Genomic DNA, 12,986 nt, shown 5'->3' on the forward strand with positions numbered 1-12,986 from the left:
ATATATATCACTGCATAGATAGATAGATAGATAGATAGATAGATAGATAGATAGATAGATAGATAGATTAACTGGGAAGAGGAAGTAAAATAGCAAATAGATTGGCTTCACAAGATGTGTGTGGTGCCTCAGTTTATGAGCCTAATTTGTTGTATAATTTGGAGGAATAAGGCTGTGTCTCGTGGGGAAGAGAGCCCTGCTCCTGTGTGTCATCAGAGGTGAGGAGTTGGAACAGAAACAAAACTTTTGCTGAATGTTTTTCTTTGCAAGCCAAATTGTGAGCAGAAGTGTTCATGAACCTAGATTTTACTGTCCTTACAGGTTGAGTACCAAGCTTTGCCCATAGTTTGTATTCCCCCATGCTGATTGTCCCCCATGTAGAAAAGTATATTTTACTTTTCTATGTACTTACACAAATTCTCTCACTTGACAAAATATTGCCTACATTTTATTAACAAGGGCATTGAGGCCCAGTGACCTATTAAAGGTTGCATAATTCCCAAGATTTCCAAACACCACCCTACCTAGTTCAAATGCCTTATGTTCTTCCTAGGACCCAGAAGAGCTTGTCTGCACTTTAGATCTTATGTGAACTGAAAAGGAGCATGAGGAGGAACGTTAGTAGTGGAGCCAATGAGAAAGTGAATCAGCTCTTACTTTCTGCTCCATAATCTATTCTGTTTATTAGATTTCTTGCTGTTGAAATTCAGACTATGAGTACTGGAGCTAAAAGAAAAAGAAGACGGGTGAAGGATTCACAAACAAATAGCAGCATCCTTGTGTATCTTTCAGGTAGTGCAATTCTATGTAAAGTAGTCATATTTGAGGATAGCTTCTGAGAACCGTTTGCAAATGTTCAATTTTTTTTCATAGTCAAGCCTACGATTACATATGACAAACCCAAAGGTCATGCTGCACTTTGCCTCGGCTCCTAAATGACTCTCTTCTTATAGTCTTCCTGTTTTCCCGTGGTTCCTTCTGCGTGGATTCGCTAGCTCTTCCCTGACCTATGGGGTTACTGTGGATTGTCTGTATGCGAACTGGAAACACACAGATGATCTTTCTCTTTCTGATACTGACAATGCCTTGCAGTTTCCTCTCTCTCTGATTAAATGTGTTCACTAAGTTATCTGAGTGTAGATTGCAGCCCGTGGCAGCTTTCTTGCTCAGTGCCTTGTCTAAGTGGTCGCCTTGTCTTAAGTTTGGCTGGAGTAGTCACTAATCAATGGGCTTGTTCAGGAAAGCATGCTTTGTGCTCCACTTCAGAGAATGACACCCTTGCGAAGGGTGGTTGTCGGCAGGCTTAAACCTGCACCTTTTGGGCAAAGGCACTTGCCTTCAACTGGAGAGATGAATTCCCCAGACCTGCGTGAGCAACCTTCAGGAGAATTATTCCTAAGTTCCTTCACTTCTCACCCTCCACAAAATATTCAGCAAGACATTCATATGGCTGTATTTTGGCCCTTCCTCTTCTCCCCTATGTTTTGAGGACTTGCATTTCCCCCCAGCAGTGCATGTTAAGGTAATTTGGTTTGTTCTGAACTATTGCTGGGCATAACTGGAAGGACTATAGCCTTCAGCACACAGGATTAATCCTGCATCCAAGCCTGCTTCAGATTCATTTTCAGAAAGCTGTAGAGTCAAGGATGCACCTTAGTGAAACCAGATAGGCAAGTGCTAGCACACACACACCCTGCTCCCCATGGCTGGTGAAATCTCGATGGCCCAGGTGATTGCTGGAGTCACCCTCATGTCTGAGCTTGGAATTTCCTCAAATTAATCTAAGAAAACAATGGTAAAGTGGTTTGGCTTTTCTACTCCTTAACACTCAAGGCTGCCTCATATCTCCAGAGATGTAGCAAGGGGAATGGAAGCGCCTCAAGTGTGGGGTGACATGGCTCTGCAGAGTTCTATATTTATCTCCTATCAATGTCTTTCAGATCAAATTGGCTGAGTTTACAAATCAAAAGCTGATTTATTTATTTATTTGTTATTTATTATTTTAGCAGCTCAGCTGCTCTACTGCAAATATCCAGGTTCGAGACATCAAGCTGTGAACCACAAGCCTCCAGCTGTGCGCGTTCTGGCTTTGATGTCATTGCCAGTAATAGAAGGTCTGCCTGCAAAGTGAGCTGTCAGGCGGCTCAGGGCCGGGCGGCCCCACCGCAGCACCATCGCTGGGGTCGTGTCCTGGAGAGGGGATCCGCCTGAGGAGCGCTCGGGGCCTGGCTCTCGGAGCACACAGGCTTTGTCCTCTGCATGCTTGAGCCTGCTGAATAAGGGCTGGGGATGTAGATCAGTGTGAGGGTGTGGATTCAGTCCCCAAGAAGGAGGGAACAAAATAATTTTAAGTGTCACTTAGTTACATTTTAGGCTACAGTGACTTTTAATGTGAACCTAATATTCCCAGAACATTTCCCAATTAAAAATATTAAGAGAATTTTTCCTTCTCTATGACTTTAATATATCATATGTATCTGTAGTTGGGCATGGTCAGGCATTTACATGTACTCAGCCCTAATGACCAAATGACTTTTGATCTATGCTAGGATCTATGCTAGGTATTTTGCTGAGACATACACATCCATTCTTGGCATTAGTGTAGGTGATATTTTTCACTGGATCTATATTGCATGGAATCAGGAGGACAGGTAATTTAAGAACTTGCAGCACGCCCTCCTGTCTTAAGCAGAGGGCCTAGCGAGCACCGTTGTGTTTTGGGGAATGTTACCCTATGTGCAAGACACAGAGGAAGCCAAGTGCTGGCAAGATGGAGGAGCTTAGGAACAATTGATTCTTGTCTATCTGATGTGCAAGTATTTGGGGAGAGCTGGGGGCTAAGCTTTCTTCTATAAGAAAAGTACACATCTCATGGAAGGCCAAGAATGATGCACTGGAAGTAACGTAAGACATTACTACACACAAACTGTGCAATGTTGACACCAAGTAGGCAACTTGAGGAAGTTTCCTCAGAGGATGGAAGCAGTCCTTTAGAGCGAATCAACCTGTCTCTCTCCTTACTGTGGTCTGTATATTTGACGGCAACAGAAAGTTTTTGAACAGTGCAGGACTGAGCCTCAGTTTACAATAAGCAAAAGCAAGCTTGCCCTTTCTAGAACTTTTTCTGTGAAAGACATCTTAAGTTTGGCTGTTCATAGAGACATGACCAGATTCTTCTTTCTGCCAGCCATTCTACTCATATAGGAAAAAAAAGAATAAATACACATGTTTGCATGGGACTCTGTGATACATCGACAGCCTTTCATTCCTAGTTGTGAAATCAGAGGCGCTCCTCAAGCCCTCGACCGATGTTGTCAAGGATAGCCAAGTCTACTTGCTGCTTTTTATTAACAAAAGAAATGATCCTGAGGAATTGCATTTCTTGTAAGTCAAATCCTATTTTAAATTAAGGTAGTAGAGCTCTCTAATTAAAGGATATATGATGAATCTTTTGTAAAGTTTATTAGTACTCGGTTTCTACTGGCAACAGAGAGATCTTATGCTTTCATTTCTGAGTTGAGATTTTCTTGTAACAAAGATCTTGTATTTTTAAATGTGCTAGAACTTATTTCAAACTCCAGTAAGAATAGTGATCAGAATAGCTCTCATTTACTGAGGACTTACTCTGTGCGCTTCATGCATCTTTTCTTACTTGCAGTGACCCTGGAAGGCCGTAGGTGTTCCTGTTCTGCAAAAGAAGGGCCGTGAAGCACACAAAAGGGAGTTCTCAGCTAGCAGCAGAGTTTGCCAGGCACGAGGTGCAGGCCTTGGAGCTCAAAGCTGCCCACACTGCAGCCAGGGGAGAGGAGGTCATCACCTCTAACATCTTTTCAGCCATTTCACCCCACCCTCAGGAGCAACACGTAGATCCTGCAACATTAGCATCGCGCTGTGGAGAAATGTGTTAGCACTGAGCTTCGTCTTGCTCCAGCAGACGTTGCTCTGTGCACTGCGCGTGCAGCCTGCCTGTGTCCCATCCTGCAGGACAAGGGCTGCATCAGTGTCATGTCAGTGCAGCCCGGTTTGAAGGGCACTGGTCTGTGGGCCTTGGCTTCTGGGTGGCACTGAGCTTTCAGGTGGTGGGAGCCCATGAAATTCTTTCCTGGCCACTGGCATATGCAGACCCTGGCCCTCAGCAGAAGCCTGCTGAAATCTTTCATGAAGTCATCTCTAGTTTTCAGTCCTGTCAGCTGTCTTCATGAGGACATAAAATCAGTTTTCTAAGCATACAGGACTTGATGCTCAGGATCAGGGATGTTGCCGCTGCCAAGTTGCTCTTCTGTGCCCATCTGTCTCCCTCCACCCTCTAGCTGGGTACCATGGCCCATGCATAGCTCAGACACTGTGACGGCACTGTCAGGGACACCAGCTGTGCTGTCCTGCTGACAGTTGAGCCAGGAGTGCAGTCTGAGTCTTCCAGGGACACCCTGAGCTGACTGAGAGGAAAAACAGAATAATCAGTGGCCAGAGTACTGGTCTAGTCCTGGACTGGTACTGCTAATTGCAAAATTTGAGCTGAATTCTACAAGTAATTCTTAGCATCTTTGAATTTCAGGGTTTCTATTTTCTGTGTATTTTTTTTTCAATTTCTGAGGTCCATCGAGTTTATCTCTTCTAGAATATATGCCGCAAAAGTATTAAGTAAGGAGACAGCTGTGTCTCCTCTGTAGTAGCTACAGCTGTTCTCTGACAAGTTTATTCTTGGGTTCTATAAAAGTAATAGTCATGTCTATTATTATTTTCAATCTTAAAGATTTTTGAGCAGCCCATAAGTGAACTCAGAAACTTTGGATGTGCTTTGACCTTTGGTTGCGGGCCACGGAGCTCATTCCTTTGGACATTACAAAGCCGCTGTATGGGTTTGCTGGCAGGTATGCAGGCATATTTCCACCCAGCATGACTGTGCTGCTTTGGTCATTGTACTCCACTCACTGAAACAGATAGGCTCCAACAAAGTTGGCTGTGAAACAAATCTGTGTTAGCTGAATCACACTTCCTCGTTGATCTGCACTTCTAAATTCACGTTGCGCTCCCCTGAGGAAATAATTGGCCCAACACCAAATAAAAATTATATTAAATACTCAATAAAACTTTTTCTATTTTTTATGTATTTAGTACAGGGTCTGCAGGGTCTCACTTTGTAGATTGGACTCTTAGTGATCCTCCTGTTTTCGGCCTCCCAAGCTCTGGGATTAGAGATGCACCACCACGCCCAGTCTCAATTGCTGTCTCAGCACGTCCCGGAGTTGGGGCTGGCATGGCATGCTGGGGATCAAACCCCTGGCCACTGCGTGTGCTTAAGCAGGCGCTTTATTCCGCTGAGCTATCTGGCTAGCCCTCAAAATTTCATATTTAAAGGAAATATTTTCTGTTGGAACACTAACAGGAAGATATGTTTTGAAAGCAAGAAAATGCAAATGCTATGCTAAGGACAGTTGCCGAAGTGACAGCAGCAGGAGGACTTGGTGCGCAATACGGAGCTCTTGGCTGGTGAAGTGAACTCCAAGTGTTGAGCGAGGTCTACACACAGCTATTTAATGAATGAGGATCTAACGAATTTGAAATAAAGTACCATAGTTTCTTAGGTTCCTTAAAAGCTAAAGATATCCGGACTTGGTTCCTATTGTCTACAACATTTGCCCATGCTGTCCAGGAGCAGGGAGTATCACAATAAACAACGAGTAGAAAGCAGAGTGGCAGTTCAAACTGTGGACTTGGGCATCAAGAGACTGGCTGGGCCTGTCACTGACCTGGCCTGTGGCCGTGAACTTTTCTAGGCATCCATTTCCTTGTGACAAAGAAAGGAGCAAGCCACATCACTACTTCCTAAGCTGGACTACACAGGAAACTCCCTGGTAGGAAGAGAAATGCACTTCACCCCAGGCGAGTCTGATTTAGCAGGTATGCGAGTGACCTAGAAATCTATATTTTAAACCATTCTAGGGGACTCTACTGTGGTAGGACTGTGTCCTAAAATAGCAGTTATAGAATTATGTAACCATTAATATCCCTCTATGCCTTTTAGCTAATTCATTTATGATTTTAAAGACTGCATGAACTCAATGTGTAGCGCAGGAGCAGGCCAGCCTGAGGGATGGAGAGCTGGAGATAAGAGAGGCTGTGTTCCCATACCAGGCAGCATAGCCAGGAACGAAGAGCTCTGTGCTTTCCGAAGACCGCAGGTTATTGTCACACAGTTCAGAAAATATGGAACTGAGGCATGGTTTGGCCTGTGCTCTGCCTGCCCAGTGTACAAGAGAGCTTTCTGCTGCTCTCGTAACTTGTGGTGCTCACAAGAAGCTTTTGGCGCTCTCCAGTCTACGGATGCATCTCTTCCTCCTCACACAGCTGTCGTCTCTCTTGTCTGAGTGTCTTTTTGTGTCACCAATCCATTGGATTAAAGCTCTCCGTAACACTGCATAACACCTTGACTACTTTGCAAAGCCTATTTTCCCCATATGCCCACACCTGAGGTGCTGATGGCTAGGACTTACACATGATTTCAAGGGGAACAAAAACATGTTAATTTTTTCCCTCCCAAAACTAGGGACTTGTCACACAGGATGTAGGAATTATAATATAAATACTATCTACTTAGGGAGACAGAAAGAACACAGCTTTGTAGATTGCAAAAGCAATTTGTGGAGAATGGAACAATCATGTCTGTCCAAGGTGAAGAAATACAAGTTGTGGTAGCATCGGTCATTACGACGATGATTTTGGTAGTCGCCATCACTGGGCGTTTGTCCTCTGGTCCTATGCCAGCTGCATCCCAGTGCAGTCCATCTACTGTATTTCAAAGCAACACGAGAGGTGTGCAATATTATTCAGCCTTGTGCAGGTTAAGAAATGAGGTTGCAGAGTCGTGTAACTTTTCTCATTCTGAAGCTAGAAGGCAAAGGACTGGCTTTGTCTGATCCCTATTTGTTGCTCTTTGCAACAATAATCTGTTCCTGTCCTTACAGCACTAATTCAAGATAAGTTTGGGTGAGGAGACGCATGATCCCTTGCAGAGGATTCTAGCAATAAGGCCACGGGAAGTTACAGAAAATAAGGAGGCACTTTGGTGTTTGAAGAGTTATAACATGAGGAAGGTGATATTTTAAGAAGATAAGTGTCCTTTCTACCGAAGGATGCATTTTCTTTAGAAGAGGACAAATCAGAGTTATAAATAAAAAGCTATTGACCACGAAGAGTTTCTTTTCACTGGACTCTGTCAGGTGTTCTGCCTCTTCCCGCTGGGTTCTCTTAAGAATCCTGCAATACTTAAAAAGTCTGCTCCATTGAGCTGTTCTTTTTCTCCCTTCAACATTCTTTTTAAGTTCTTCATGCCAGTGATAAAGCATTGATCAATTTGTACCTGGGGTAAAAATGCTGTTAGATGAAACCTTTTCTTGATTCTTTAATTCTATAAAATCCACATTTCCATTTTAGTGGGCTTTGTTTTTAAGCAGCACACACAAGAGCTTCATTTCTGGCAGCTCAAATTTAGTGTTCTGTGTGTACAGGATTCATCTCTCTGGTTTTGCCACATAGAGAAAAACATGTACCAAAGAAGGGTGGAACTAATGCCAATAAAGCTGAGATGCATGAAACACTTTTACATCCACAAATAGCTTTTGATATTTTTCCCAATTTAATCAGAAGGTGAAGGTATAACACCTGGGGAGCGATGACACCACTGCGTTCTCCCTGGAGTTCCGTACTTGGTCTAGGGAGCATGATGCCACATTGGTCTATCCAGGAGGACTTGGCTGCACAGTCCCTCTTCCCAGTGATAGAAAGATGAAGAACTAAAGACGTTCTGCGTCTCCCAGATCTTAAGCGTTGCTTGATTTCCTTCCTTGCAGAACATACATCACCTGACAGAAGTGAATGAAAGTATGCACCTCTTCATACGCCTAGTTCCCTGTTGCAAGCAGGTTGAGTTCTTGATAGGGCTTACCCTATCGTAACATGTGTGCACTTAAATTTTGATCTTACTGTAATCCTCCCAAGCTTCTCCTTCCCTCTTTGGATATCCACTGAAAAAGCTCATCAAATATTAGGTCCTAAGTTTGGTGTGGTCACACCAGAGCATGTTTGGATCGTAGAACTGAAAACAAAGCAGCGTAGTTGTGAGATGGAGAGAAGAGTGCGAGCAAGGAGGACCCCACATCTTCTGTGTCTCTGATTCGGAAGTGTACCCCACAGTCCCCTGGAGACGTGAGGTCCAACGTCTGCTGCCACGGCGCCGGAGCACCATCCAGAGCAGCGGGCCAGAGCTAATGTATTTCCTAATGCTGCAGCACTGTTAATTTATAAATTACACTGGTTATTCCAGCTATTATTAATTTCAGATGGTGTAGGGCAAGCCTAATTAAAATATGACACCAATTGCCACAGATATGTACCAAGGACTACCATTTAAAATTAATGGGAATATTAAGTGTGACACGAGTCTCTGAGATGTTTTGCACAGTAATTATAGCATTCTAGCACAGAAAGATCTGACAAATGTAGGCCTGTGGTTGGTAGCAAATAAACAATGACAATAGAGGAGCAACCACAAATTCTTTACTTGCAACTCTTACTGCCTCCACCAAGATTCCACTTTGCTTTGTTTTATCCATGAATCTCTGTATGGGACAATGATGACAAGGGCCACATGGAGAACTACAAGTGTCTTTCAGGTCGGAAGTAGGAGTCTGAGTTGGCGCATATTGATGATTATGCTGGGCTTTTTCTTCTAGTTATGAACTTGCTCCTGCTGCTTTTTTTTCCTGATAATACAACATCCCTTTCTTGTGTGCCATAGCAGTTATGTGTTGAGCATAGGTCCCATCTAGTGCGAGGAAACGCCCAGATGCAGGCTACTGTTCGTCAGTGCCAGTGTCATGACCAAGGACTGGCAGCAGGACGAGACTAGTTGTGGACCTTCTTCTTGACAAGAGGCTTGTTTCATTGATGTTGCCAGTGCTATTGTTACTGTTTTCAAAAATGATGATCTTAACATGGTAGTAAAAGAAAAGTACAACCATAACAACACACCAGATGTGTCATGTGTCATTCACTGTGTTCTATTAGTTTTAGAGGTTTTTTTTCCATGATTTTATTGAGAAACAAATAGCAATGAGACAGTTTCAAATCAAATTGGTAGGACAGTTTCAATAATTAACACATTACATACATTCTTCCTAGTGGTTATTTGCTGTACAAGTTGCAGACATGATAACTTATTTTCAAATACTATTAGAACAAATCCCTCTATTCATTAAGAGAATGTAACTATATATCTATCCTAACCATTTTGAATATACGTATACAAAATGGACATTCGTCTGTATCCCCTTTTTTATTTAGTTCCACCATTTGAACATTATAGTTGTGTTAACACAGCAAAATATTCTAAAAGCGTCCAATAGTCCATAATAGTATTGGGTCTTCCGCTTGACTGGCAATGTCAGAAATTCTTGACCTGAGTCCCCTACAGCTCAACATAACACCATGCATGGCTTTACTTCTTATACTTCATTTTTATACTTTACCGCTGGATGGTTAAGACCAACATAAAGCAAGACCTATGCAACAAGAGTTGTAGCTTTTGGATCTGTTAAGGTCAGTCAAATCCCCTCAGGCTTTATCCCGAGATCCTGTACCTCAGATTGTAGAACCTTTGTCAGTGTCAGCCATGTAGATGAGTTACAGCCATTGCTTGGCCATTGTGCTCTCTGTGAAAGCCTGAGAGAATGTTTTCTCTCCATGTAACTCTTCTTAGGTACATTCTACATCATCGATCACTTTCCTCTTTGGCTCCATAATCTCCTTGATCAGAAATTTTGGGACACTACCGAGTTACATGACGTTATAGTACAAGTTCTCGTATGTCCTGAGTCTTAATTGTCCTTGGAAGGCTAGGGCCAAAATGTTGGCTTTCCTTGTGGCCCTCCTTTTTCTCTAATTCTGGTCTGCAAACTTACATTGTTAACCTTCCAGAAGTGAAGCTTATTGTTATTACCATACAACCTAGGCTGTCAAGCTTAACCTCACTATCTGTCTGAATATTAGGCATAACATGGAACACATATTTTTCATCAAGTATTGGTATGTTGAACTTTAAGTCCCTAAAGAATATGATGAAAAAGCATTTGAAAAAATTAAAATATATTTTAAAAATAGGCCTAAAGAATTGTACATTTCTTATGTTTACATATAAGTCCAGAAATCTAAGGATATACTATTAGTTTTTATTTTCATCAAGTTCATGCATAGGGCCAGCTAAAATGTGGCATTATGAAGCGGGTTTGTTTATTTGTTTGTTGTTTTGGAGACAGGTTCTTGCTATACAGGTCGGGCTGGCCTCAAGCCCATTTTGCAACCCAGGCTGATAAAGTATTTTAGGGTCAAGGTAGAAATATTCCTTTGATCTCTTTTGAGAACTATTTATGTGAATATAGTTTTACTCCATCTGAATCTAGACCTCCAGGATTATAGGATTAATAATTTTATCAACAAGTATACAGCACATAAGAACCTCTACAATGCTCTTCATATGTATGTGTGCATGTGTGCATGTCCATTGATTCATAATTCAAAGCTCAAAATAAATATGATGTACTAGCCTTATAATGTACATCAAATCTAAGAAAATATTTCTCTATTACTAGGATAGTCTTAAATTAAGCTTATTGTCCAATAATAAATGGAGATACCCTATTTTTACTTTCAAAAATGTTCTTTGTTTTGGATGTTGTCATCCTAATTATCTTCAATTAATATGAAGGAAGATAATCCGGGAATGTATGCTTTGCCTGTTAATCCTTTCCTTTCATCAAGAAAGCTATGGCTCAGGGGTGACTTGGGGTCAGAACATTGACCTTTATCTTCTAGACATCAATGTCTTGTTCTTTCCAGAACTGAATACTTATTGTTGTGTGTGCCATCTAATCAGCAGAGGATCTTCTTATTGACTGTGATGTTCTGTCACTAGAGAAATTGAGTACTGAGATGACTGAGTGGCAGAGTGAGATTTGTAGGAATGTCCTCATAGTCTTCTTCTTCTCAGTTTTGGCTGCGGTGTCAGTTCTGGTGTCCCATTGTTGACTTGGTTCTTGCAATTAAGAAATCTAACAAACTGAAGCTTGGAAAGTTGATTTCTGTGTATGCAATTGATTATTTATTCTAAAAATAGTTATATATCACACTGCCTTTGGTGTCTGTGTGCATGTATGGATGTGTGTGTGTGTGTGTGTGTGTGAGAGAGAGAGAGAGAGAGAGAGAGAGAGAGAGAGAGAGAGTGCTGCTTGTGTGGCGATTGTGATTGACTCATATCCAGTGAGGCAGTTGGCAACTCTACATCCAAGGAGCTACCTAAGTGTGACCTTGAGATCAGTAAGCAGTAGGTGCCTGACTCAGATGCTAGTGCAGTGCAGCCCGAAGCGACCTGGGCTGTGTTAGCTGTCAAACCACCGACCACTTACTTAGAACCCTTCACACTTTCCATGCTGCACTTAGTTCAGCTGAAGCGCAGACATTTCAGCTCACCCCCAGGTTCAAGGAGAAGCTGGTGGCCAAAAGGTAGGAGAGACGTGGAGGGAAAGTCTGCATGGGTTTCTAAGAACCTGAACTTACAAGAGGCACAACTCTCTGCGCTGGCAACCATTCTATGCTTCTCTTTTCAAGTTTACCGCTCCCGTCTTTCCTTCCCTCCTGTCTGACTGCACGCTACCGCTTCTTCCGCAGCTGTCGGCTTTGTGAGTGAGGACGAGTACCTGGAAATCCAGGGCATCACCCGGGAGCAGTCCGGGGACTATGAGTGCAGCGCCTCCAACGACGTGGCCGCGCCCGTGGTGCGGAGAGTGAAGGTCACGGTGAACTGTAAGTGGGCTCCCTCACCGCCCTGCCCTTCACGTGCACGAGTCCTGCCTCCACAGCGGCCACCGAGCCAGCTGCGAACTCAGGGTGGGGAGTCACCTTGTCCCGTGTTCTGCTCTCAGGAGCAACAAGGCCGAAGTGTAGGGTACCTCAAGACAGTGCAGAACACACGGCCTCGAAAAGGAGACTGAAAATAATTTCCCATAATGCCGAGCGTGGCGTGTGGCTGCGAGATGGCCCAGGGGCACGCACTGCGTGCCTAGATGAAGGCGTTGTCAGGCCGAGTTCTCCCACAGTGCGCGCGTGGCGCAGTGGGGCTTCCCGCCTGCACACCGGATGTCTCCACGGTGGGCTCGGGGGGATGAAGAAACCTCAGTTTTCCCACAAAGAGCACAGTTACTAAGTGTCATCCTTACACATTTATAAATGTTAATATACAGGGAATTCAACAGAATTTAAATGCAAACACATGATGATACAGATGCTAGAAGATGTATCTCAAAATCTGTTTTGTATAACAGAGGTGCAGAGTCCAAACGGGGAAGCCGGTGGGGTGGAGCTCTCCTTCTTCTTTCTCAGACATCCAGGCTCTCACTTAGGTCCATCCCGTGCACATTTCTAACCTGCCTTCCCCTTCTCCTTGGGGACCCCTGCCCTGAGCGTCACTCTGGCCCTGTGACTTTGCAAGGTTTCTCTGCTGTGCACGTGGCAGGAAGTCTATGGCAGGCTGGAGCCCTGGAGCTGTCCTAGCACGGAGAAGTCTCCCCTTTCCAGCATGTGGGTGGGTGGAAGCAGGGAGGGACTCCACGCAAGGCAGGACTCTCGGGGGTTAGTATTTTGGCTTCTACTCCCATTGAGCATAAGTTCCACGAACACTTTAAGAAGCCAGGAAACAGATGTAACCATGTCGCCTTTTTCAAAGCTATTATAATTTTAACCCTATTATGAAAAGGACGTAGGATGGTTCACACCTTATAATGATGAATCCGAATGTTGAGAAATAGAAGCAAAGGAAACATCTCCTAGGGAAAATCAGTAGAGCTAGGAATGCTCAGCATATTGAAATACACACCACCAGGCTGCTCGATGCAGGCCCACTCTGGCCAATATTGCTTTGCACTAGGAAAGAAAAG

General features: G+C 43.5%; 1 protein-coding gene across 1 annotated transcript in view; it reads left to right on the forward strand.

Moving 5' to 3' along the window:
• Ntm (neurotrimin) overlaps positions 1-12,986 on the forward strand; it is a 1,027,590-nt gene that overhangs the window by 993,524 nt on the left and 21,080 nt on the right. The window contains exon 5 of the mRNA XM_004643683.2: positions 11,722-11,856. Coding sequence (XP_004643740.1) covers positions 11,722-11,856 — 135 coding nt within the window. The remainder of the gene's footprint in view (positions 1-11,721; positions 11,857-12,986) is intronic.

Source organism: Octodon degus, unplaced genomic scaffold (assembly GCF_000260255.1).
Source record: "Octodon degus isolate 3935 unplaced genomic scaffold, OctDeg1.0 scaffold00182, whole genome shotgun sequence".
In the NCBI taxonomy this organism is placed as follows: domain Eukaryota; kingdom Metazoa; phylum Chordata; class Mammalia; order Rodentia; family Octodontidae; genus Octodon; species Octodon degus.